This window comes from Engraulis encrasicolus, chromosome 5 (assembly GCF_034702125.1).
Source record: "Engraulis encrasicolus isolate BLACKSEA-1 chromosome 5, IST_EnEncr_1.0, whole genome shotgun sequence".
Lineage (NCBI taxonomy): Eukaryota > Metazoa > Chordata > Actinopteri > Clupeiformes > Engraulidae > Engraulis > Engraulis encrasicolus.
Window position 1 is genome coordinate 56,171,807 of NC_085861.1, and position 27,305 is coordinate 56,199,111.

Here is a 27,305-nt window from a genome sequence, read left to right on the forward strand (position 1 = left end):
GTTTAAGAGAACACTGAAAGCTTTTTTGACGAAAAGGTCATGCCCTACCACCACTACTGTAAAATGATTAATAAATGCAAAATATTGGGCTTGGATAGATACCAGTTGTTTTTACATTTGGTTGGACGAGCCCTGGCCCTCCACCATTATTAACTTCATAAAGAAAAATCTTCACCAGTACAACTTCACCACCTTCAAAAAGACCAGTAAACAATGGTTAAAACAAGCCAGGCCTCAGGACACATTTTATTCAATATTCATTATTTTGGTACTGAAATAAGGAATGCTGTTTAAAGTCACCAGAAATATGTAAAAATACAGAAGGATCAAAAATGGGGGACTCATTTGAAATATTTGTACATATTGTGTAGAGTATTATAAAAAAATATATATAATTAAATACTACACATTTTATTAATAAAAGCATTGCTCATTCAGGGGTAACTGCCTGAGTCTCCATTTGTACAATGAACATGATCAAAAGAACAAGCAACAGTTCAAGAAGCACCAAAGTGATAACGAAAACAAAAATAGAAGAAAGAAAACAAAATAATGAAAATAGTAAAATAGAAGTGTTTTTCTGACACATTTTCAACATGTTAATTCTCCTACAATCTGGCTAACTGTACTACAATCTGGCTCATAATATGTGGCCTTTTTACTAATGTATTTACATTTTTAATAGGTCACTTACGTAGACAGACTGTAATTAGACATGTTTGAAGGCTAACATGTGAACCCTTTCCTAAAGTGTTACCCTGATGTACAATAAATTACAACATTTCAAAAGTATAACCTTGTATGGCGAACACGCTCACCTTCTCCAGAGTCACGCCCAGGTGGTGATTGTGTGGCGGGACAGCGATGGCTAGACTGCGGCAAAAAAATCAGGCCAAGCATTTTCAGCCAAGACCGGTCCACCAGGCATTGAGAGAGACAATGAAGTACATCATCTTCAGTCATCAAGTGCGAGCTATTTTGACCACAACAGCCAAAATGAATATAATCTGACTCCGAGAGGTCAGCTGTAGCAGCATGAGGACTGATACCACTACATTGAGGGAAGGACCAGGCCAAAATCATCAACAGTCAACTGGGCAAGTGACCTGTATGCCTTATGGCCAATCCAGCCATGGCGACAGCTGAGCTGATGTTATGATGTTACATGCTTTCGCATACCTGCAGGAAGCAGCAAGGTAAAAAGAGATGCAGTTTATTGGATTACACTTAACTTGACGCAGGTGTCATACGTATGACATAACAGTGTCATAATAATGTGAAAACAGTGTCCTGACACAGTCATGGACGTGTCCTAAACGTGATGTCAATGTCACAAATGCTTTATGGTCATGACAAGTTGACATTGTTTGGGCTGCCTTTACCATTACTGAATGTCACTTAATGACAAAGTCATAAATTGTTTGACATTACATCATGTTTATGGCACATGCATGACTGCGTTACGTCGTTATGTCATACATATGACGCCATTTTATCGTTTATTGTAAGAAAAGAAGGCATAATGATTCAAGTGTTACCCTGATGAGGTTGTGCAGACTGACGGCTAGCTGTCCAACTCCAATGACATGCTGGGGCTAGCGTTGACTCCCCCGATGGAGAGGAGGTAGGCATGGTGGAGAATAGGCAACTGGACAGACAGACGACGCTGGATACTGCGGGACACACCCATTCACATTACAGATCACATTATACTATTTCCCTATATACAGCCCCGAATAGACGTTTTGTCATCTATCCATATTGTTGGACAGCTACAGTAATAACCTGACTTTCAATTAATCAATTGGCTTAAGAAGTCACTCATAGGAGAGGTACACTGGACACTGGAACACAAATTCAGATCATGTTATACTATTTACACTATTAACGTGTTTTGTTCAGCAAGTCCCAAAAGTGATGCAGTGCCTCAACAATAATGCTGAGGGAAGAGGAGCATTACACTGTCAGAAGATCATAAAATCACATATAGGTCATATCAAGTAAGGCACAGTATAACGTGCATTCTCATGAAATGAGCCCCCAAAACTGATGCAGTGCATTCACAACTTGAATGACAGATGAAGGGACTTAACCCATTTTAACTTAAGGCACCTGCAAAAACACCTGCTAAATGCCAAGGCTCTTTTGTGGGAACGGTGCCCTATAAAAGCCTATACAAACCTTAATACCTCAGCCTCTGAGGCACATAAAAGCATGAAATTAGATGATTTTAAAAGCTAAGACCGCCATCTTGCATTAAAATGTATTAATTCAGATCCAAAATACCCACCTTTTTAATAAAAAATCTCAAATCTCATGAATCTGGATGCTGCATCCATGCAGCTCCAGGCGCCTAGGTCAATTTTGTGCAGCGCGCATGCCATGACACTGGTTTTACTTTCTATTAACCTAGGCCTGTTGGGCAATCAGTGCACACATTGGGAGGGTATCTCTGGCAGGGTATAATGGAAGCACAACAAGTACTTGGTGAAAAATGCTGGATTTTAGCAAGGCGGGAGCGGGACAAGTCATAACATATGTGGGCAGGAGAGTGGGTCTAAATATTATATATTATACATGCGGACGGGAGCGGGATAGAAGTTGGCGGGAGTGTGCGGTAGGGGGAGGGAAAATCAGTCCCACGCAGACTTCTGCCGTTAACAAAAAAGTCACATGAAAGTTACCATTCTGGCGAGTTCACGTCTGTCTTGTGGTCTTCTTTCTGGGAAGCTTCTGATACTGAACAGTTTTTGCCTGAGTAAAAGAAAATATTTCAAATTGTAAAGTGAGATAGAAACCTACACTATAATGACCTTATCTTACTGTATCTTAAGCCAGAGGTTCCCCAACTTTTTCTGCTGGCACCCCCTTTTGAACCTAAGAATATTTTTGCGCCCCCCCACCTCCCATTTTCCAAATACGAAAACATTTTTTTTTGCTAAACTTAAATGTAAAACATTGAAGTGAATATTGTTACTTACTCACAATGCATGGAAAGGTTATAAAAGCATATCAAGATTGTATATAAATCGTCCCTTCTCTACGCCCCCCCTGCAGTACCTCCGCGGAGGCCCTTAGGCTTAGCTGCATGTTCATATTTATCCAGTCATTTCCCACACCCTCTCCCGTTTCTCTTTCCCACTCACACAAAAAAAAGCCCCAGAAAGGCCTCGAGCCTGGGCTCAAATGGCTACAAACGGTTAGGCTACTGACTGTTACGCCTGGGGACCTGGGGTTTGTTTCCAGCCCTCCTCCTCATGTGAAATGTGAAAGCCCATTGGGAAACCCCAACTCCCATTGTCATTGTGACACAGCACTCCACAGCACACAAGTGAACACTGCACACTGCACACAACGAAATTGCATGTATGCCTCATCCGTGCAAGGTGGCAGCCCTCAATGCCGCCTCTAGGGAGCAGTGCGGCGGCACGGTACCATGCTCAGGGTACCTCAGTCATGGAGGAGGATGGGGTAGAGCACTGGTTGAATACTCCCCTCACCAACCTGGCGGGTCGGGAGTCGAACCGGCAACCGGCAACCTAACCGCTTACCCATGACTGGCCACAACCTCTACAACCTGCTCTCATCATCACCCCCCCCCCCCAAAAAAAAAACAAAACACAAATTTCAACAACATTTACCAGACACTTCAGCATGGGTAATCACGAGAGATTCTGGATGGGACTCCTGGAGATTGAGAGGAGGTGCGTTCTCTAACTGCATGCAGATCCCATCCAGCTCCTCATCAAGCTGAGAAGAAAATAAATCCAGACAGTGACCTCAAATGCTCTCGCTACATTAACGTACAGTAAATTCTCCTAAATAGATTGTATTCCAAATGAACTCACTTCACTCTCTGTGTGTGTGTGTGTGTGTGTGTGTGTGTGTGTGTGTGTGTGTGTGTGTGTGTGTGTGTGTGTGTGTGTGTGTGTGTGTGTGTGTGTGTGTGTGTGTGTGTGTGTGTGTGTGTGTGTGTGTGTGTGATGGTGTGCTGCATTTGTCATGAGCAAACCACCAGTATTTAAAAAAACAAACAAAAAAGAAATCACAAAAAAGTGAGAAGTGCCTTACTACCAAACAATTATTTATTTACATGTACAGTTGAGGACGATATTAGTAGCTCCTGAAATTAGACATTTCTCCTGATTTCTCAGTGAGAATGACCATTATGAACCGTTTCTGTTATTCTGGAAACAAAGACACTGATGGAGATAATGTCCAATGAGTTGAATTTGGATTTTTCTATCGTTACAATGAGTTTAAACAAAAAAGGGCAAAAATGACAAGGACAAAATTATTAGCCCCCGTATCATTAAGTAAGGGGTAAACGTTCGGCGAGAAGGTCGCTACCGTGGAATAGCAGCACGACAGAGAGAATCTTAGACCCCGACGCGGAGCGGAGGGGTCTTGTTCTCTCTGAAGTGCTGCTATTCCACAAAGCGACCCCCCCCGACTCGCCGAAAGTTAACCCCGCTTATTATATGGATATACTTAAATGATTTACACAATGCGGGGGACATTTCTTTAGGACCTATTTAATGAAGATTGTTGCTCGCGCAAAACAAAACAGAGCCGAAGAGGAACACCGCAAGGCAACAGCAAGGAAGGCAAGCCAGGACAGTGTTTGTCTATCAACAGCACTGATTAGAGTGACAAATAGACGTACCGGACCCCCTGCGGAGTGATATGAAAACATTCGCTTTAGCCACTGACTTGTAGACAAGCCAGTGGCTTTAGCAGTGAAACTCTTGTTGCCATTGACAGCGGTGGCCAGGGGACAACGGGTGCTGTCTATCACAGCCAGCTGATTAGAGTCTTGTTTGAAAAGTCGCTTTAGCAGTGAAAAGTCTTGTTGCCATTGACAGCGGTCTGTTATAGACCAACCCGTCCGTTATCGAAAAATAACAGACGTCCGAACGTTGGGGAGCCCCGTTGAAATGAATGGAGCATTCGACAGATGACGTCACAACCATATAATAATACTCATTATTATATGGTTGTGACGTCATCTGTCGAATGCTCCATTCATTTCAACGGGGCTCCCCAACGTTCGGACGTCTGTTATTTTTCGATAACGAAAAAAAAGACGGGTTGCGTCTATAACAGACCCGCTGTCAAGGGCAACAAGACTTTTCACTGCTAAAGCGGACTTTTTCAACAAGACTACTACATCAGCTGCTGTGATAGACAGCACCCGTTGTCCTGGCTACCGCTGTCAATGGCAACAAGACGTTCACTGCTAAAGCCACTGGCTTGTATACAAGTCAGTGGCTAAAGCGAATGTTTCATATCACTCTTTTGTCACTCTAATCAGCTGCTGCGATAGACAACACATGTTGTCCTGGCTAGCCTACCTAGCTGTTGCCTAGCGGTGTTCCACAACGGCACTGTTTTGTTTTGCGCAGCAACAATCGTAATATTAAATAGGTCTAAAGAAATGTCCCCGCATGTGTGAATCATTTAAGTATATCCATATAATAAGCGGATTAACTTTCGGCGAGTCGGTCGCTTTGGTGAAAAAAGAATAGCAGCCTTCAGAGAGAACAAGACCCCTCCGCTCCGCGTCGGGGTCTAAAGATTCTCTCTGTCGTGCTGCTATTCCACGGTAGCGACCTTCTCGCCGAACGTTAACCCTTACATATGACGCCATTTATGAACTAAAACTGACAACAGGCACTTTGATCAGTTGTTACCTAGGTTGGCACATGCCCAACTAGGGATTTTGGCCTATTTCTTAACTGCAAAGTGTTCTAGGTGGTCCAAATTGCATGGATGCTGAGCATAGACATTTGCCACAGACTCTCAGTGGGATTGAGGACTGGACTTTGAGCGGGTCATTCCAGTATCATGGTTTTAGTGTCCTTGAAGAACCTCTGAACTAATTTAAACAGTCTAAAAACTTGATGCCCCCACCACTATGTGTAACTGTGGAAACCGCTTAGTCTCATTAGACCAAAGAAGCATTGGACACCTGTCTAGATGATTCTCATTGACCTGGCCTCACTTGGAGTTTTTATTTCAAGAAAGACAGCTGTTAGGGCTTGTAATCATATTGGGCTTTGGGGCCATCATCACAGAAGAACCCTAATACTAAAGGCGGTGCATATTAGAGAGTTATTGAGCTTTGCCTATGAACATTTGAAAGTCAAAAATGAGTTTTGAAAGTCTCTGCTTTCATCTGATGAGATTCAATTGCACCTGCTTTGATGCATGAATTCTGCTTCTGTCAGGTGAAGAAAGGGATAGTACTAAAACCATGATCATGTTGGGGTTCAGATCTCAATCCTTTAGATAGTCTTTGAGGAGTGCTGAAAATGAATGTCCATCCTCAACATCCATGCAATTTGGACCAGGTTAACTATTTGCAATGAAAAATTGGCAAAAATCCATGGTAGGGCATGTGCCAACATAGTTAACAACTAATCAAAGTGCCTGATGTCGGTTTTGGTTCATAAATGGCACTCTATTGACTATTAATGATAAGGGGGCTAATAATTTTGTCCATGCCATTTTTAACCTTTTTTTGTTTAAACTCATTGTGAAAATGGAAAAATCCAAATTCAACTCATTGGACATTATCTCCATCAGTGTATTTGTTTCCAGAATAACAGAAACGGTTCATAATGGTCATTCTCACTGAGAAATCAAGAGAGATGTCTAATTTCAGGAGGGGGGCTAGTAATATCGTCCCCAACTGTACCTCAATAATGCGGTTTCTTAGTTGCTGGTTGCAATCCTGAAGGTCCTCCAGATCGTCTGTATGGGCTCGTCCTGTTTTGGAGGTCTTAGATGTTTGATGCTGTTTCTTGATGAACTGCCTGATTTTCAGCTGAGGTAGACGAGCAGTTGGCCCAGGGAGACCTTTCAGTAGAATAAGCTTTGAGAAAGTAAGACAGGAGAGGAAAAAGTACATTACAGTATATAACATTACACTTAGCTGACGCTTTTATCCAAAGCGACTTAGATATTTACAGTGTAAGTATAATTGGTAAGCAGAATGTATTTATACATGTACGTATATTGTTGTGAACATCAGAGCTCATTTTATGCCCAACTCAGGCAAAAACATACACTTTTTTGCAAATGTAGGTCTTTGGTTGCCTTATTCGATTGAATCAGCAGACATTATCCACTTTACTAATTTTGGTCAATTGATCTAGATTACGTTCAGACTATTCCTGGCAAATGTGATGATGTGATTTCTCTGTTGGTCAAAGCGTTCAGTCATTACAGACAAATGAATATGATGGGGAAGAGGCTTTATAACTCAAACCCAAACTTTGCAAATCCAACTTTTTCTTGTGTGTGCTTGTCAATATCTGTATTAAATGTCTTATATACACTACACCCTGCTACCATTACAAATTTGGCCATTTCCGCTGCTTGGCTCCTCATTGCTGCTTGCAGATATACAGTATGTTGACTTTGCTATTTCAGTTTTTGTCTGATATACAGCCCATCAGTATTCTATTGTTCAGGTCCAGTCACGGTGAGAAAGAGTGGGTACTGGGTAGAATGGGAGGGGTAAATATGGATGTTTCATGTGTTCAGGGGAAAAGATAAACGAAACCAATAGAACTAAGCTGGTCTCCTTTTCCATAACTATAATCACATTTTCATAATTATAATCCATTTTCAGAATTAATTTTGAAAGTGTTAAAGCCCAACTGGGACACAGCACTCCACAGCACACAAGCGAACACTACACACTGCACACAATGAAATTGCACTTGTGCCCCACCCATGCAAGGGGGCAGCCCCCAATGGCGGAAAGGGAGCAGTGCGGCGGGACGGTACCATGCTCAGGGTACATCAGTCATGGTATGGAGGAGGAGGATGGGGAGAGCACTGGTTAATTGCTCCCCCCCACCAACCTGGCCGGTCGGCAACCTTTGGGCTACAAGTCTGACGTCCTAATGTCTTTGGGCCCTTAATACATTTAACATTTGTCATTTAAAAGGGAGTTTAAAAACAAATACCTTTGGTATGAAGACCAGCGTTAGAGTGACAGTGGTGGCTGTGAAGATGGACAGAGAGACGAGACAGAACTGGATGTTTGGCAGCTCCCTGGTCAGCGCCGAGCCGGCGGTGCAGATCAAACACAACACCACAACACTGTACAGGCTCCAGCCGATGTACTTGCTGTCGTTCGGAGCTGGAACACTGACGTGGCGGGTCTCCCACGACAGCACACAGCAGAACACCTACAGTGATGGAGAAGAATATATTCACACATGGGGGCGCTGTGGCGCAACACGCTAAGCCTCCCCACATTTGGGCTTGCCTGCCCATGGGGACCCCGGTTCGAGTCCGGCCGGGGTCATTTCCCAGCCCTACCCCTTATCTCCCTCCTGCACATTTCCTGTCTCACACTGTCCTGTCATAATAAAGTCCCCACAAGCCCCCAAAACATACTTTTAAAAAAGAATGTATTTACACATAAAACAGGTTGGCAAGAAAAGTATATCACAATAGAATAAACTGTATAACTAACATAAAAACAAATAAACCACACATAATATAAGCAATATTCGCATTAGTTAAGAACAGCATTATAATCCCATGATGGTACACAGCAGGATAGGAGACCTATATATGGTAACACTTTCTATGAACTTGCTATTCTTAAGATGCTATAATGCATAACGCATTACAATGTATTCATAAGACTTTATATCTATTGACATAAGTATATACAGTGCCCTCCATAATTATTGGCACCCCTGGTTGAGATGTGTTAAAAGCCTTAAAATAAATTCAGTGTTTATTGCAGAAGAATACTGTCACACTGAACATTTTAGGAAAATGTAGCCTTCAACTCAAATGAATTGTAGGAAAATAAAAAAAATCCCTGACTAAAAAGTAATTATTTTTCATTAAATCACCTGTTCCACAATTATTGGCACCCTTAACAATTCCCAGGAAATAAATATAATTGAAGCATTTCTGTCATTTCTACAGTAGTTTACAAAGTTTACCAGAGTATGTAGGAACATTTAATTAGTAATTCATCACTTCCTGTTTCCCTGGGGTATAACTATGACGTGACACCGAGGCCATTTCTCTTATCCACTCTTAAACATGGGAAAGACAAAGGAACACAGCATACAAGTGAGGCAGATGTGCGTCGACCTTCACAGGTCAGGCAGAGGCTACAAGAAGATTGCCACTCAACTGCAGCTGCCCATATCTACTGTGAGAGGAATAATTAAGAAGTTCAAAACAACTGGAACAGTGGTAAACAAGCCTGGACGAGGACCCAAGTTTATTTTGCCACCACGCACAGTGAGGAGGATGGTAAGAGAAATCAAAATATCTCCAAAGCTCACTGTTACAGAATTACAACAAATGGTAGCATCCTGGGGTCACAAAGTCTCCAAATCAACCATCAGGCGCTGTCTACACGCCAACAAGCTGTTTGGGAGGCATGCATGGAGAAAACCTTTCCTCACTCACAGTCATAAACGCAAACGTCTGGAGTTCGCCCAGCGGTATTGGGGCTTCAACTGGGACCGTGTGCTTTGGTCAGATGAGACCAAGATTGAGCTTTTTGGCAACAAACACTCTAAGTGGGTCTGGCGTGCCACGAAAGATGCGCATGCTGAAAAGCACCTCATACCCACTGTGAAGTATGGGGGTGGGTCAGTGATGCTGTGGGGCTGTTTCGCTTCCAAAGGCCCTGGGAAGCTTGTTAGGGTGCATGGCATCATGAATGCTTTGAAATACCAGGACATTTTAAATCAAAATCTGTTGCCCTCTGCCAAAAAGCTGAAGATGGGTCGTCACTGGGTCTTTCGGCAAGACAATGACCCTAAACATATGGCCAAATCTACACAGAAATGGTTAACCAGACACAAAATCAAGCTCATCCCATGGCCATCTCAGTCCCCAGACCTCAACCCCATTGAGAACCTGTGGGGTGAACTGAAGAGGAGAGTACAGAGGAGAGGACCCAGGTCTCTGGATGATTTAGAGAGATTCTGCAAAGAGGAATGGCTGAAGATCCCTCTTTCTGTCTTTTCCCATCTTGTGAAACATTATAGGAGAAGATTAGGTGCTGTTTTGTTGGCAAAAGGGGGTTGTACAAAATATTAACAACAGGGGTGCTAATAATTGTGACACACATTATTTGATGTCAAATAATTATTTCTTTATGTGGGATTTTTTCCCCACTGAATAAATGCACTTGTATTGAAGGTTGGATTTTTCTCTTTTTTTCCATTAAGGTCCCATATTATTTAGAGAAAAATAATAATAATTGGAAGCTAAAAAACACATCTCAACCAGGGGTGCCAATAATAATGGAGGGCACTGTATACGTGCTGACAACAGTCATGAAGAATTATATGTTGCGATAAGCATTTAGACCAACGGTAATGCATAGAATATGCTACACATAAAACATATCCATGTTTGGAGCTATTCAGTATACATTATATAGCAGTTTCAGTTAAGTACTGTTGTCTAATAGGGTAATACAAAACAGTCACACAGTCGCAGTATATGTGTAGTGCGTGTGTGTGTGTGTGTGTGTGTGTGTGTGTGTGTGTGTGTGTGTGTGCCCTCACCATGAGAATGCCTTTATAAACATACACAATGGTCAGCCAGGTGTTCATGTACATGCTTTCGCAATGCTCCAAAGATGTATGGAGAACAACACGGTTACCATTTAAATCAACCTGCAAACCAAACACAGAGTGAGCTTCAGGGGAGGGAAGGGCAGATCAACAAGGCAAACATTGTAATCATATACTGGGAGGACCAAAACTATCCTTAAAGGTGCACTGTGTAGGACGGTGGCCACTGGCCAGAGTAAGTATTGCATATGCTGCTCATTGGCGCTGTGTTGCATATTGTCAAATTGTCATGAATGTTAACTGAATAATAAACTATTATTTACTAGTATGACCAAAGTACAGCAAGTTTTGCAACTAAAAATGTCTATTTCTGGAAATTCAAAATGGCGGACCATGGAGAAGATCCCCCTTTTCAAGTAAGAAAAATGCAGTCATAATGAACACTTGAATTTGATGGAGGTGGTAAGTATTCGTGGAAAAGGTAACATTTGTGAATGAAGTCTGGAAATCTACTTTAAATATCACACAGTGCTCTTTTAAAGGCCCCATGTGTAATTTCATTTTTTCTTTTTAATGCTGCCCAAGTCTATCTTTGTCTGCAAAGCCTACTTTCATGACACCACTGAACATCTATCAGGGGAAGAGAGGTTAAGTTCTCTGGGCCTGCTAGGTCCGTGCAGTATTCCATCCCTGTGTGTACCTCTGTGCGATATTCTTCGACCGCTCTCCTTTGTGGGTCGACGATATGCCAGCAGATTAAGACAAAGAGGTCGATCAGCAACAGACTGCCAATCATCACAATCAAGCGGAGATCTTTTATGACCTGGATGAAAAGAGCAATGCAACGAATTTTGTTACAAAACATGTTAATAATTGCATTTAAAAAACTTGTTTTTAGAGCTTTTTTCCCTTTATTTTCAACAGGACAGTGGAAACGAGTGGGGAAAGAGAGACGGGGAAGAATTGGCAAACGACCCGGGTCAGAATTGAATCCGTGTTGCCGGCATAGTAGCCCAGTGCCCTACCGTTAGACCACAGTGCCCTACCATTAGGCCACGGCAGAGGCCAAATAATTGCATTTAAACAGTAATGTGTTACATACCACAAATCTTTAAAAGCTGATATCATCCAGCAAAATGTTCTGTCAAGTGATTTATTTGTATCCAACGTGGACATGTATTTGATGACTGTTCTGGGGCCTTCCCAAGGCCGGGAGAGCAGTTAACATTATCCATGGTACTTCCACAAGGAATACAGAAAAGACCATATACATCACATTTTCGATACATTGTATACTGTATTTCCATCCATACATACATACATGCACGCATGCATGCATACACTATACAGCATCAGGATACCAAAATATTTTTGACAACTCCATGCTACAAGGCAAGGTCCATAAAGGTATGGAGGATGACAGAGTATGGTGTAGATGAGCTTGATTGGCCTCTACTAACCTGAACCCAATACAGTCGGAAGAATAAGTTTGTGCACCCTTTCTCACATCTTAATTTAAGTTTGTCATTAAATATTGTCTGATCTTCACCAGAATCGCATGGATGAACAAATTGTGTCTGCTTTATGTGCCTTACTGTACACAAGTACAAAACTGACAAGGGCCTGAGGCACCAGGGTCGTCCCATATAATGATGCTCCCACCACCTCCAAACACGACATTGTGCATTCCCTAACCATGCATTTGTGAACATCCAAGACTTTTAGAAATGGTTTAGTAACCTTTCAGAATTTTTTTCTAAAAAATCAACAGCTCTTGATCATAGGTCTTCAGAGAAATATTTTAAGCGAGAATGCCTCTACATCAAGCGGTTAGTGGATCCATTTGAGTATGCACATACTGCACATACAGTACATATGTAAAATATGCATACAATTATCAATACTCCATGTGTCAGTCAAGCATGGAACTAAACAGGAATACCTTTTTCTTCAGCTGCATATTTTTATAAATGGCGTGCACCCTCCATGTCTTGGCAAACATGGCCCCAAAGCCCATGGTGTGGCCAAGAGCTAGTGTCCATGTGCGGACCTGCAGTGTGGACAGAGTATGGTGAACACAGAAAGATAGACAGACCAGTTAATCATTTTGAAAAAGAGCTGCAGATACTTAGAGAGAGAGAGAGAGAGAGAGAGAGAGAGAGAGAGAGAGAGAGAGAGAGAGAGAGAGAGAGAGAGAGAGCTACAGTATACAGTAGTTAAATTAACTGTAGTCCTCCAAGTTAGGGTTTCTTACTGTGCAGAGAAAACCAAAGGACCCGTCTGAGATCATAAACCCATCTAAGCCGAACAAAATGATGAATGAATATGAGAGCATTCCGCCGACGATGATGAGGTTGTTTATGAATGGGCTGGACATCCAGATGGCCCTGCCATTAAGAAAACACTGTTAGTAACAGTTGCACTGTGTAGGATTGTGGCCAGAATAGGTACTGTGCTGCGTATTGCCAAATTCATTTAATGAATATTTACTAAGTAATAAACTAGCATTTACCAAATTGACCAAAGTACAGTAGGTTTTACAGCTAAAAATGTCTATTGAATTTCAAAATACATGAAGAAGATCCATCTTTTCATGGATGAAAAGTGCAATTTTCTTAATCTTAACAAATACCTAGAATTTGATGGTGGTGGTAAGTATTCATGAAAAAGGCAACATTTGTGAATGGGCAGCATGAATTCATTCTGGAAATCAACTAGAACTAAAACATAACTAACTAAAAAACTAACTAAAAATATTACACAGTGCACCTTTAACAGTTGCACTTCACAAGTTCACATAGTGCAGTGCAGTACAGGGGTGCATTTCTCAATAGCAGCTACCATTGTGCAATGGGGGTTGCTTTGTTGTGGGCAGAACCCATCCATTTCTCAAAGCCCTCCTATTTTGGTTGAAATATCACGTTGTTGTTTTTTCAACCGCCAGTGTGGAAACACACTTGGTACATCTTACAGTGCCCTCCATAATTATTGGCACCCCTGGTTGAGATGTGTTAAAAGCCTTAAAATAAATTCAGTGTTTATTGCAGACGAATACTGTCACACTGAAAATTGTAGGAAAATGTAGCCTTCAACTCAAATGAATTGTAAGAAAATAAAAAATTTTTTTATTTTTCATTAAATCACCTGTTCCACAATTATTGGCACCCTTAACAATTCCCAGGAAATAAATATAATTGAAGCATTTCTGTCATTTCTACAGTAGTTTACAAAGTTTACCAGAGTATGTAGGAACATTTAATTAGTAATTCATCACTTCCTGTTTCCCTGGGGTATAACTATGACGTGACACCGAGGCCATTTCTCTTATCCACTCTTAAACATGGGAAAGACAAAGGAACACAGCATACAAGTGAGGCAGATGTGCGTCGACCTTCACAGGTCAGGCAGAGGCTACAAGAAGATTGCCACTCAACTGCAGCTGCCCATATCTACTGTGAGAGGAATAATTAAGAAGTTCAAAACAACCGGAACAGTGGTAAACAAGCCTGGACGAGGACCCAAGTTTATTTTGCCACCACGCACAGTGAGGAGGATGGTAAGAGAAATCAAAATATCTCCAAAGCTCACTGTTACAGAATTACAACAAATGGTAGCATCCTGGGGTCACAAAGTCTCCAAATCAACCATCAGGCGCTGTCTACACGCCAACAAGCTGTTTGGGAGGCATGCACGGAGAAAACCTTTCCTCACCCACAATCATAAACGCAAACGTCTGGAGTTCGCCCAGCGGTATTGGGGCTTCAACTGGGACCGTGTGCTTTGGTCAGATGAGACCAAGATTGAGCTTTTTGGCAACAAACACTCTAAGTGGGTCTGGCGTGCCACGAAAGATGCGCATGCTGAAAAGCACCTCATACCCACTGTGAAGTATGGGGGTGGGTCAGTGATGCTGTGGGGCTGTTTCGCTTCCAAAGGCCCTGGGAAGCTTGTTAGGGTGCATGGCATCATGAATGCTTTGAAATACCAGGACATTTTAAATCAAAATCTGTTGCCCTCTGCCAAAAAGCTGAAGATGGGTCGTCACTGGGTCTTTCAGCAAGACAATGACCCTAAACATATGGCCAAATCTACACAGAAATGGTTAACCAGACACAAAATCAAGCTCCTCCCATGGCCATCTCAGTCCCCAGACCTCAACCCCATTGAGAACCTGTGGGGTGAGCTGAAGAGGAGAGTACAGAGGAGAGGACCCAGGTCTCTGGATGATTTAGGGAGATTCTGCAAAGAGGAATGGCTGAAGATCCCTCTTTCTGTCTTTTCCCATCTTGTGAAACATTATAGGAGAAGATTAGGTGCTGTTTTGTTGGCAAAAGGGGGTTGTACAAAATATTAACAACAGGGGTGCTAATAATTGTGACACACATTATTTGATGTCAAATAATTATTTCTTTATGTGGGATTTTTTCCCCACTGAATAAATGCACTTGTATTGAAGGTTGGATTTTTCTCTTTTTTCCATTAAGGTCCCATATTATTTAGAGAAAAATAATAATAATTGGAAGCTAAAAAACACATCTCAACCAGGGGTGCCAATAATAATGGAGGGCACTGTATATGCCTCCATAGAATTTCCACTGGCATAACACATTGATACTGAATGTTGTGTGTACGCATGAAGGAAGGTGTTGGGTCGGAGACATAATGTTCCCCAGTTGATCATGTGTCCATCCTTCTGTCAAATATTTTTTGTTTGTGCGATCACTTTTGAACCAGAGGGCGAATCTGCACCAAGTCTTGTGTGTTAAAAAATAGGTACATCATTTACGGACTACATTTTGAAAGCACCTTAGGAATTTTCGAGGTTTATTTGCTACAAAAAGTTTCTGGAATACATGCCAGAGGTTCTCTACAATCAACGCATGTACCCACATTGTATGTACGTACTGTAGGTCCATTGTACTTGCAATGAAAGCAGCTGTGAAGTGCAAAATGACTTACCAATGATGCCGGTGTTTCATGTTAAAGAACAGCAAAGAGCTTGCCATACACATGGCTAAGATTGTGACAAGTGACATGACACTGTAGACCCCAGTGTTGACTCTGCCTCTCTGGTGAAGCACCACCGTTCTGTCTCGGGGTGGGCCTGCTGCTGTGAAGAGTAGGACAAAACAGAAATACATTCACATTTTTACATTTTATTTTATTATTATTGCCAGTATTTTTATTTGATCTACTCTGGCTACTGTATGTTTTCTATGGTTTTAAGTCTTCTCTTTGTGGACTGTTGCAATCGTCTGTATGTCCAAGTGCTTATTGTATGGCTCCCAATACGCAAGACAATTCTCGTAGAGGCAATGCAGGTTATTAAATATTCACATTATATTACACCAATGACACCAATGGAAGATACTGTATAAATCAAGTTTAAGACATGCAGATAAAAACAAGAGCAGTTAAAGATGGCACCTGACTCTCAATTCAGAGTTATGCAAACCACTGGGGTACAGTAAGTCATTTGGTGATATGATTTACATAGATTCAAATCATTTTAGGCAACGTCTTTCTTTCACTAGAGACAAACACAAAACCACTACATAACAAGCAAAAATGATGCAAAAATGAATTCAAATGAATTACATTCACATTTACTTCACTTTCTGTGTTTGATGCTCACTTCCTGGAACTATTTTGGCACTATGTCAATGGCTGATCTGTGTGTCAAAGGCTCCATGAGCCGTCCTCTCTGTGTAAAAATGGAACATGGAGGTCAATGGGAGTAGCCCAACTCCTACTTCCATGGCTCTGGCACTCACCAGACAAATTATTTGTAGTTCTGCCAAACTCCACCAGGTGGCTCAGCTACACCAAACACTGCCCTACAAAGGCAAAGTGCAGTCACTACATATACAGGCTATGTCTCAAATGACGCACTTTTGTCAGTGCACTGACAGTCAGTGCACAGTGCATACAGTGCACTGAGGTCTTTAGTGCATAGTGTCGTAGAGATATTTGAGCACTATGCACTGTGTCCTCGCTGGAAGTGACGGCTGAGCATGGCATTAGCTCGCCAAAATATGAGTTGGCTACTGTTTACAATGCACAGCGTCTGGTGCTTGTATTTCCATGTCCTTCACCCCAAAGGACAACAACCACACATACAATACTTTGTTTGGCATGAAAAGGTTGCTGTCCCATCAACATTACTTATAGAATTAGGAGACTGTTGACCAAACTCTTCTACTGAACTGAATGCCACATTTCCTCCGTGTCATTGCCAACATGGCCGCCGTTTAGTGCGTGCAGTGTCCATCATTCAAGCACTGCATTTTTCCGCCATTGTTAGGGGATCATCCTGGCACTTTCAGTGCACTGGCTCAACTGAAATTTTCAGCGTGAGCGCCCTAGGCACTGAAAAACAGTGCCCGAAGTGCACAAGTGCGGCATTTGAGACACAGCCTTAGTTAAAATTGAGTTTAGACTGAAAATGGTCTTCATAACAACCACTTTATCTTGTGACAAAGCCTTATGGTCCAAATGAGTCACGTTTTAAAGATATTGTGATGTCAAGCTTGCAGTAACTGCAATATCCCACCTAATACCAATAATTTGAATGCCCTTTTCTCAGTCTCAATGTAAGCAAAGCTACTGCACTTTTGCCTTTGTGGCAGAACAGTAAATGTAACATTAAAATCAGTTGAACAATGTCTAGAAGCTCAAACCTTTGAAGCGCAGGTTCTTTTTAAGCACTAGTCTGTCTTCCGTTGAGTTATACTCCCCAACCTCGATTTCATTTCCATCTAGAAGAATGAAAAAAAAGAAACTTTTCCCAATTAAGATCTTGTCTCTTCCACCACCTAGAACATTACTAGTCATTTAATCTTCTTCTATTGATAAACATCCATATAATAATTTCATATTACATTTGTTTAATTGAATAAGAAATAGAATATCATCATAATTCAACATTTTTCTCAGAAAAAATTTCATGAAACCAGGCTCGGAAAACCTAATGTGTATTTTATTTCACTACAGCAAAAATCAAAGAAATCAATGACTTTGTTCTGGGCCCAGCCAAAGCTGTCAGTGGCCCTGGCTCTAATACCTTGAAGCTGTGTGAGCCTGATGGACACTCCCATTCTTTTGCCATTTCTAAACATCACATGGCCCTACATTGAAAAACAAACAAGCAAAAAAACACAAAACTCATAATGTTTGACAGAGGCCTCATCACCACATGAAATGTAGAGAAAAAAATGGGAGTAGTACATAGATTTTGTTCATTCTAAACGCTTTCCTAAGCTTAATAGAAACATGAACAATACACAGTAGTAAGAATGTATACAGATTTTGTTTTCTTCCCTCTGTTTTATTAATAAATGCAGAAACTCAATTTCACTCTCTGTCTTGCATACACTGTAGGATTACATATCAAGTTAGGTTGGCATATACATATATACATAATACATATACAGTATGTACGTACATCAACATAGTTACAGTATAGATATCACATAGATATCCCTTGCAGATCTAGATTTGATAACGCCTTTCAGATAAGTAAAACTACCGTCTTCCTGTGCTTGTAGGCTATGTTTCAATAGCTTCCCGAGTAATCTTTTTTAGGACTATTATTATTGTTGTGCGTGTATGCGTGTGCACTCTCACATGAACCCCGGACAGTTGGCACTGTACTGCAGCCTCCAGAGCTGGTCTTTAAACGTGGGAATGTGCATGTGTATATGTGTTTTTGGAAAGCGGTTTGAGTCAACTTCATAGTTGTGATACTGCGCTATATAAATACAGGGGTTGGACAAAATAATGGAAACACCTGTCATTTTTCAGTGGAGAGATTCATAGCTCAAGTGGACCAGCCTGTTGGCCAATCTTCATTAACTGCACATTGCAACAGTAAGGTGAAGTGTGAAGATTCAATTAGCAGGGTAAGAGGACAGTTTTGATCAAAATTTTGCAATGCACACAACATTATGGGTGACATATCAGAGTTCAAAAAGGAGAAACTCTTGGTGTGCGTGTGATTGTTGCATCTTTGACAGAGACAGCAAGTCTTTGTGATGTATCAAGAGCCAAGGTATTCAAGGTAATGTCTGCATACCACCAGAAGGATGAACAACATCCAACATGATTAACTGTGTAAGCAAGAGGAAGCTGTCTGAACTCTCTGAAAGGGATGTTTGGGTGCTAAGCCGAACTGTATCCAAAAAACATAACACCACAGCTGTCCAAATCACTGTAGAATTAAATGTGCACCTCAACTCTCCGGTTTCCACCAGAACAGTCCATCGAGAACTCCACAGGGTTAATACACACAGCCGGTCACCCAAACATCCCTCTCAGACAGCTTCCTCTTAGGTTCACAGTTAATCCTGTTGGATGTGGTTCATCCTTCTTCGCGGCAGGAACTGCAAGTTGTACCGTCAGCCTATAAAAATCAAAATATCTCAGCCTCTGAGGAACATAAAAAACATTAAAGAAATTGCACTTAAAAGCTAAGATCCCATTTTACATTTGAACATGTTAATTGTGCTTTGCAGCATCTGGCATATATGGCTTACATTTTCTTGAAATGCAAAAATATTTAAAAAATAAACATGGAATAAAAGTCACTATTAATCACGATTAACTATGGAATTTCGCGATTTAAAAACGAAATCATTTGACAGCCCAAATTGTATTGTACATATTGTATGAACATTAGATCAATACTACTCACCGTGACACCCCAAAATGAGGTTTCACTCATTGCCTCAGCAACCATTTGAGACATTTCCTCATCGCTAACTGTGTAGTTTCGAAGCTCGCTGTACTTCTCGTTGTCTCGCACAGTCTCCATCACGCGTGCCAAAGCTTTGGTCAAAACCCACACGCCATCATAGGCAAAACCATGGTACTGGCCGGAGCCGACTCCTTGCTGATTGCGAAGGAGCTCGTACTCTTGTTCATACTCTTGTGGAGTCTGAAAATTAAAAATAAAGATGACAGAGAAAGCCAAAAGTCAAAGTGTACGTTATTGTCAAATTTTCTATAGAACAGGCAGGCAGCCACGTGCACACGCACAACAAGACACACAAACACACACACACACACACACACACACACACACACACACACACACACACACACACACACACACACACACACACACACACACACACACACACACACACACACACACACACACACACACACACACAAAGTCAATATCTATGGTATATTGTTCAGAGAAAAATGTTGAATTATAATTTTCAAAGTGTTCGTTGTTAAATATTCTATGGACCAGGCAGTCACACGCACACACACACACACACACACACACACACACACACACACACACACACACACACACACACACACACACACACACACACACACACACACACACACACACACTGCAGTTTTTTTTTAAAACAAATACTTTTTACTTAAACTTTCGACTAGTCGAGTAATTTTGGACAAGGATGTGTTTGCTTTCACTTAATGAAAGAAATTGTGTACCCTCTCTTTGTCCACCTCTGCATTTCAGGCCAATGAAGATTGAAGCACAACCATCTTACCTGTCCAGAAATGCCTCTGGTCTGCTTGGAGCCAACTGTCTCAAAATCCACGCTGATAGATCCATCCATAGCTTTCTGTAGACTGGAGTATGAGCAGTTCCCTGAGTTTCTGTTCATCCTCCAGCTTTTCTGATTCCATCGAGGCATCACCCACTGATGGCCACTGCTGAACATGTTGAGATGATAGGCCTTGGAAAGAATGGGGGAACAACAAAAAACAAGGAACAATATGTAAACTAGAAACCTAGAGACCTCCGCCTAGGAAGCTGTTTGATAGAACAGTTACACTGTCTTTTTTCTTAGGTCTTTCTTCCTTATTTTTGTGGAGTTATAATATCAAAATTCGCCCTGTCCCGCAATTCAATTTATATATTGAATATAGATTTTATATAGATAATATATTGAATATATATTGAATATAGATTTCTAGGCTAGCAATGGTGAAAAAAAATAAAAATAAAAATAATAATAATAAAACTAAAATATATATATATATATATTAATCCTGGGTCCGGATTGTGATCCAGATCACAACCAAAATTTAATCACTTGTTCCTTTTGTCATTTCCAACAACTCCACAAAGTTTAATCCGTTCATAACTTTTTGAGTTATCCTGATGACTGACAGACAGACAGACAGACAGACAAACGGACAAACCAACACGACTGAAAAAACATAACCTTCTTGAGAGGTAAATATAAATAACACATACCTATACAGAGCCATATTTGGTGGAAGCGGCTTACAAGTAAAATATGTGTGCGAGTACTTTGAAACTTACACAACAGAAGACTTCAGCTGCTAAGCTTTCATTAAAAAGCCCAATTATGATCCTCACGTCATTTTCCTGCAAAACATTACACAAAACATTGTAGGATATGAACACTGCACCAATTCCCTTTGTATGAGTAACATTTCTTTTTTTGTTAGGGAAACGTGAACTCCCTCCGTAGAATGTCATTTTTCCATAATTTATGTTGCCCATTCACAAATGTCATCTTTTCCCATTAACATTTACTACTGGAGTTCTGTAACAGTGGGCTGTAGAGCCCCGTTGAGAAACACAAAACAGAAAAACAGAACAGCTTAAAGATCAAAGTGATTCCCAGAAGTGAAGACTTAAAAAAATTGGTATACCGGTACATGGAATGTCTTAATTAAACATTGCTTGTACACAATGAGGTATTTTTGGAAAAAAGGTTCGCACACTTTGGATTTTTCTTCTTTAAGCTATTTTTTCTTCTTTTTATTTATCCATTCATTGGCAATGACGTTTCGACCTCTCGGTCTTCCTCAGATTCAGGTCGAAACGTCATTGCCAATGAATGGATAAATAAAAAGAAGAAAAAATAGCTTAAAGAAGAAAAATCTAAAGTGTGCGAACCTCTTTTCCAAAAATACGTAATCCTTTTGTTCAGCACCAGGGATTGTGCACAAGTAACTCTCTACAATTGAACACAATGAGGAGAATGAAAATAAGATTTGCTTCATTGGCTGAAATAAAAAAAGACTCTTCATCATAACATGATTACCTTGAATGTTCGCAGACTGTGCGATGGATCACTGATGAAGCTTTCCATGCTTGCAATGTGAACCTTCGCTGACAACAGCATCTTTGTTAAATTTTGCTGCACCTGTTAGGTAAAGTCAAAATCAAAGTTGTTTACTTGCCATTTGGGCACCAACTAGCAGAAGTATAATTGATTGGGAGTTGCATTGCACTGTTTTAGTGTCCCCTATATTTTTTTGAAGCATTGTCAGTGTATTCAAGTACAGTCACACAAGTTGCAATACATTGTTACAGTGTCCCCGTAAAATAAAATAACCCAAACTTACTTCAGAGAATTCCTGACCATCTTGTCTCAGTATGCCAACACGATTCCAACTGTAGTATTTGAGAAGTTTGATCAAAGCTGAGTGAAGGGCATTTTCTGATGGGACCACACTGAAGAAATGTGGATATCTTCTCTCATCCTCAAACATAGCAGCTGGCAATGCAAAAGACAGCTAACACAAATTGCTCATGTTAGAGTTTATACAGTAAAAGAAAAACTAGCAAGGTTGGCATCTGCGCCTACACTTATGACCCGTGTAATGCTTGGTGCGTCTGCTCGCTCCCAAAGAGTAGTGATCACTAGGTGATGAAAAAAGGAGGCATACAAATTTTGTGTGGAAAAATGTACATTAGCCAAAAAGTTAAATCATAAGTCAGAGGCTAAAACTGGAGGAACAGACATTTCGGACCAAGTCCATTTTCACTGTCTCCAGTAGACATTCCATGTTTCAATGCACAGTGTAGGGTAGACTCAAAATATGGCAATTGCGGTAGGCCTATAGTATCCTATATAAGTATTAATTATTGATGTATTTTTTCACAATGCAGTTCTGTCATGAGTTTTGATTGGCTGCAACGCTTAACCCGTTTGCTGCCACAGGAGGAAGAAGGAGAAAAAGAACAGTTCCGTCCGAGGTAGTACATAAGCCAAATGCCAAAAACTGTACCTACACCAAAACATTCACTAACCATAACCTGCCTGTATAACCTTGCAGTTTTGCCTTGTTGTTTGTGGCTTGGCAGCGAAGGGGCTAACCATCTAACCAATAAAATCGCAGTGGACGTCATGGAAGAACTGCGTTTAGTTGTAAAAAAAAAAGACGCAAATTATTGTAAAACCTTTTATCGGACTCTGGCCTCTGAAGCAAGGGAGGTCCAATATTCTGATTTATATTAGCTTTGCAGTGGTGACCTTATTAGGAAATAAGTGTTACAATAAGAGTGCTGCAGATTCCACCATTACCAGTCCCTACCCTACCTATTTTGCCTTACCTAGTATACTTATATTGCCCCAAGGACTGTACAAATAGCCTGCACCTAAATAACTACCTCCCTACCCTACAATTCCATCTGTGGCTGAAGTGCAAGGTGCCTAACCTCATATTGCTCCAAGGACTGCAACCAATACCCTGCACCTAAATACTGTAACTATGTGAGTCACAAGCAGCAAAGCAATCAGCATCCGCAAAGTGTTATGTATTGCATTCAGAGTTGAAAGAAATTACCACCTCAATACAGACAACATGATGAAATCAAATGATTCATTGATTTTTTTCTTCCCTAATAGTAGGGATATTCCCATTCCAGGATTAATCAGGCACAATGTGTGGAAAGAATGGTTGTTGAATTAAGCCCCTTCCATTATGACTGTATGCCGACTCTATGCAAGCTCGAAATTATTTCAGGACTCCATGCAACTGTAGTCTCAAGGGAATATGTTTATCCAAAGAATGGACCTAACTTAAAGGTGCAAATTTTCACATGTTAAAGAAGATTGTCATAGATCTGTACTTTCATGTGGAATTGATTGTTAAAACAATCGAAAAATCGAATCGTCTCTACCTGCACAAGATTCCAGCCCTTCAGAGACTCTGCAATAATGGAAGCCACAGATGGACAAACTCCTCCAAAGATGATCAGATACTTTGGGCCATGGTGTATGGCATCAAAGAAAGCTTTCAATCCTTCATCAACGTCACACTAGGTGCAAACAGGGCGAGATGGTGGGGGGTGGGAGGAGAGATGGAAGGAAAGAAACAGGATGGTTAGGACTGAGTAGCGTTAATCATGAACAGACTTTCAAGTTCATGCACACAATCAATCCTTGCATTGCATTTCCTACTGCACTCTGGTGGTGGTCAGTGTTGCCAGATGTATAATAATTATATGATTAATTATAATTCTTTTGTCCTCTGTACGATCAAATGCATATGATGTACAAGTTTTCATTCAGTTGCCTTAAACAACCATTTGGTTGTTCCATGCCAGAAAAAAGCCTAAACACAATCATGTTGAAGTTTTGGTACGATAGTTCAGCATTTTCCATCTGGAAACACTGGTGGTGATCTGCTGGAACCCCCTTTTGGAACTTTAAATGGGTTTCAAGTCATTTTTTTAAAAAAAAATCTGTTTTTCAGTCTATGTAGAAAAAAGTCTGTCTACCTTTGAGCTGTTAGTACTAGGCTGTTCCTTTGAAATGAAATGCACTGAAGTTACCTTTTTGTTGTTGTTTGGGTTGTTTTCAAAATTTCAACCCTCAACCAACTGCTGCAATGAGCTACCTTAGGCTCTCATGGTGGAAGAAATGTTCGGCAACTGCAATATCCAACCTAATACTGAGGCTTTGAAGGCCTTTTCTCAGTTTCAATGTTGCCGTAACACTTGAACGTAAAGCAAGTAGGTGCAGGCCCGTTTCTAGGATTTTGGGGGCCCTAGGCAAAGGGGTACTCGGGGCCCTAGGGCATTTGGGGGGGGGGGGCTCCTGACGGGGCAACCACGGCGCCAGAATTTCTGTTTCAGATGGGCCAGATCATTTTAGCCTACATAGCCTCACATAGCCTACCAATACAACATAATGTCACATGGAAACATAATGGAACAAACAAGTCACCTTAGACAGTGTTGTGGCTATGCAGGGCAACACATGCATGAAGGGCAATGAATGCATTAAGAGCACGCATACACCAGCATTTTCGGTGAGTAAATCTAGTTATTATGATAACTAGTCCCTCCAGTTCATTTTATGAAACTTTATGAAGAAGGACCTGGGAAAATATAGCACATTCCATTCAGTAGGCTCATAATTTTTCATGAAGTAGGCTAATTGAATGTTCAGTTGTTTAACCTGGCCTATCTCAAATGAAAGTAGGCCTATGTGGCCCAATCAGTTTATTTTTTACCCTACCACGAAAATCATGATCTGTATTGCCAATCACAAATAAAGAATGGTCTAATCTTAGTTTCCAACCACTTTGAGAATCTAACCGGGGGTGCTCCATTTGTGCAAAACGAAATATTGACTCATAAAACAATAACCTAAAGTCCAGAAACTCAAGGATGAGAAACGAATGAGCAGGCACGGTGGGGTTGGGGGGACGTGATAGGGTCCTATTGGTAAGCAAGTCTGTAACCAAGCCAAGGGCTCTCCCCGACTATATTTTTTTCGTATTGCATCCATCACACACTTGAAAATACAATCCAAATGTTTGTGTTATTAGTAATACCGCAGCAAACACGAATATGCAGCGACCAAGGATCACTGAACAACCTACGTTACTCCGCGGTTGACAACTGTGTCAATTATAGGGACCAATATCCCGGTGCCCTTACCTTGAGTTGTCTTGACCGCAGAATGTATCCCAGAATGTTTCCCAGCCTCTAACTGTAATCCGCGCGTTTCCACAATCATGGTCCAAAATTCCAATGTGTAACCCACATAGTAATAGCAAGAAAGGGACTTGTGCTACAATTTAGCTATCCCACTCAGCGCACTTGTGACTCCTGTTATCCGATAGGCATGACATTGTTCATTCGTTTTTTCTTGCGTTTGTCCACATCCAAATCAGTTCCGTGTCGAAAAAAGGCGCCTTATTGAACAATCGGCGTTTGCCCAGTGCTTGTTACAGCACGTGGATGTTTTTGAAAACATGTAAACTGTAAATGAAGCATCTCGCTGTCTGTGCGATGTCAACTGGCCTGGGACAGTTTGGTGGTTTGGCAGTACAGAGAGTAACCGAATGTGTCGTCTTCAAGATTAACTTTTATTATAAAAGCAACTGTCTCTAAAAATGTCATGTAAACTGGCGTCTGCGTAACATCCAGTGAGAGAGATTATGTCGCTTCATTTCCAGTTTGTGTTTGCGCTGAATATGATGCTTGAACCAATTGGAAAGGGGGCCCCCTCCAGATGGGGGTACTTTGACTAAATTGTCGATGCGCTCGCTGTTCGGCAATTGACATTTTCACGTTGTCGCTGATGCAAACCTATTGGAAGGGGGCCCCCTCGAGGAAGGGGGTATTAGGGAGGCGCTGTTGCTTCCCTCGCAGCAGAGCCCTTCATACAGATGACGGTGCCATATTATGAAGCTATTTAAAATCGTCATTGCTGTTGGGTACATAACCTGTCGTCCTTGGGGGCCCCACCTACTCGGGGGCCCTAGGCAACTGCCTACATTGCTTACCTTAACGCAACGGGCCTGAGTAGGTGTGCAAGGGTTTATAACACAACAATAAAAAAGTTGCAATCTACACAGAAGATAATAAGAAGCGCTAGACACATGAATGAAATTAAGGTAATTTACCTGTGAATTTACAGGATGAAGCTCCAACTCGTAGTTCCCAAGAGGAGCCGGCTGTCTCCTCAAGTGCTGCTGGGCCAGCTGGATGGCTGGCAGCGTCTCCTTGGAGATATCACTACCACCACACCCCATTTCATCATCAGGGCACAAGGGCATGGGCCACAAGACCGGTACGGTGTGTTGACCACTAGAACATACAAGCAAACGCTGTAGCAGCCCCCAAACCAGTAGGGCCCTCCACCACGGGCTCAGAGACGAAACATCCATTCTCTCACAGTTAGGTCCTCCTTGTTCACTGCATTGTTCTTCAGAAATGTAGTTTGCATGAACAAACTGGCAGTTGACTTCCTTCCTTACCTCCTTAATCTACCTTCTTCTGATTTGTGAGCGCCACAAAAGTGTGAGTGTTGAGTGCCTGAAGAATCCCACTGAAAGAGATTATGGGATCAAGGCGGAGTCGCCTTAAACCTCATGGCCACATGCATCTGTCACCGCAACAGCAGACTTAAGACTGTTGTCAGACAGGTAATCAGAGGGGGAAAAACATGTACAACTCCTGAAATATGATACTGTGCCAAATAACTTTACACAGCTAAAATCAGGTATGCAGTATGGTGTACTGAAGCTTAAATTTGTTGTAGGGCATTCACCTCCATTACATGCCACATTTGGGTGCTTTGGTGTTATCGGCATCTTCAATTCATGTTTTTTTTTATTTTTTAGCTTGAAGCCCAAAATACTGGAATATTATTGGAATATTTAAAATGTGGGTCATGAATTTATAATCTATGCAAGCTTAATATTAATGATGGAATTATGGAAATAAATAAACTTTTTCATGATATTCCCTTTTTGGAAAGGAGCCGTGCTTATTTCTCTTATTAACTTCTTCTATTTACTTAAAGGGTTTATGAAACGAAAACAAAGTAAAGGAATTTGACCATTTCCAGGACAGATTCTGAAAGTTCTAAGCCTTGTGAATAAAATGGGATATTGTCTGGGTGCTATTTTGTCCTAAAAGTCATGTTAAAACGTTCCCAAAAAGTGTTATGTTTACTTTTT

General features: G+C 41.2%; 1 protein-coding gene across 1 annotated transcript; it reads right to left on the bottom strand.

Moving 5' to 3' along the window:
* Positions 1-234: 234 nt before the first annotated feature.
* On the bottom strand, positions 235-26,460 carry LOC134449857 (gamma-aminobutyric acid type B receptor subunit 2-like). The gene is made up of 20 exons (XM_063199967.1): positions 26,247-26,460; positions 23,509-23,646; positions 21,948-22,118; positions 21,644-21,745; positions 20,893-20,958; positions 20,111-20,299; positions 19,270-19,512; positions 17,641-17,704; positions 17,252-17,335; positions 15,537-15,681; positions 12,832-12,964; positions 12,520-12,627; positions 11,278-11,400; positions 10,569-10,679; positions 7,980-8,204; positions 6,701-6,877; positions 3,642-3,750; positions 2,685-2,754; positions 1,539-1,673; positions 235-1,179 (listed from the first exon to the last, which is right to left on the bottom strand). The coding sequence occupies exons 1-19, from the start codon at positions 26,397-26,399 to the stop codon at positions 1,565-1,567; spliced, it is 2,520 nt and encodes an 839-aa protein (XP_063056037.1). The 5' UTR covers positions 26,400-26,460; the 3' UTR covers positions 235-1,179; positions 1,539-1,564.
* Between the last annotated feature and the right edge of the window lie 845 nt (positions 26,461-27,305).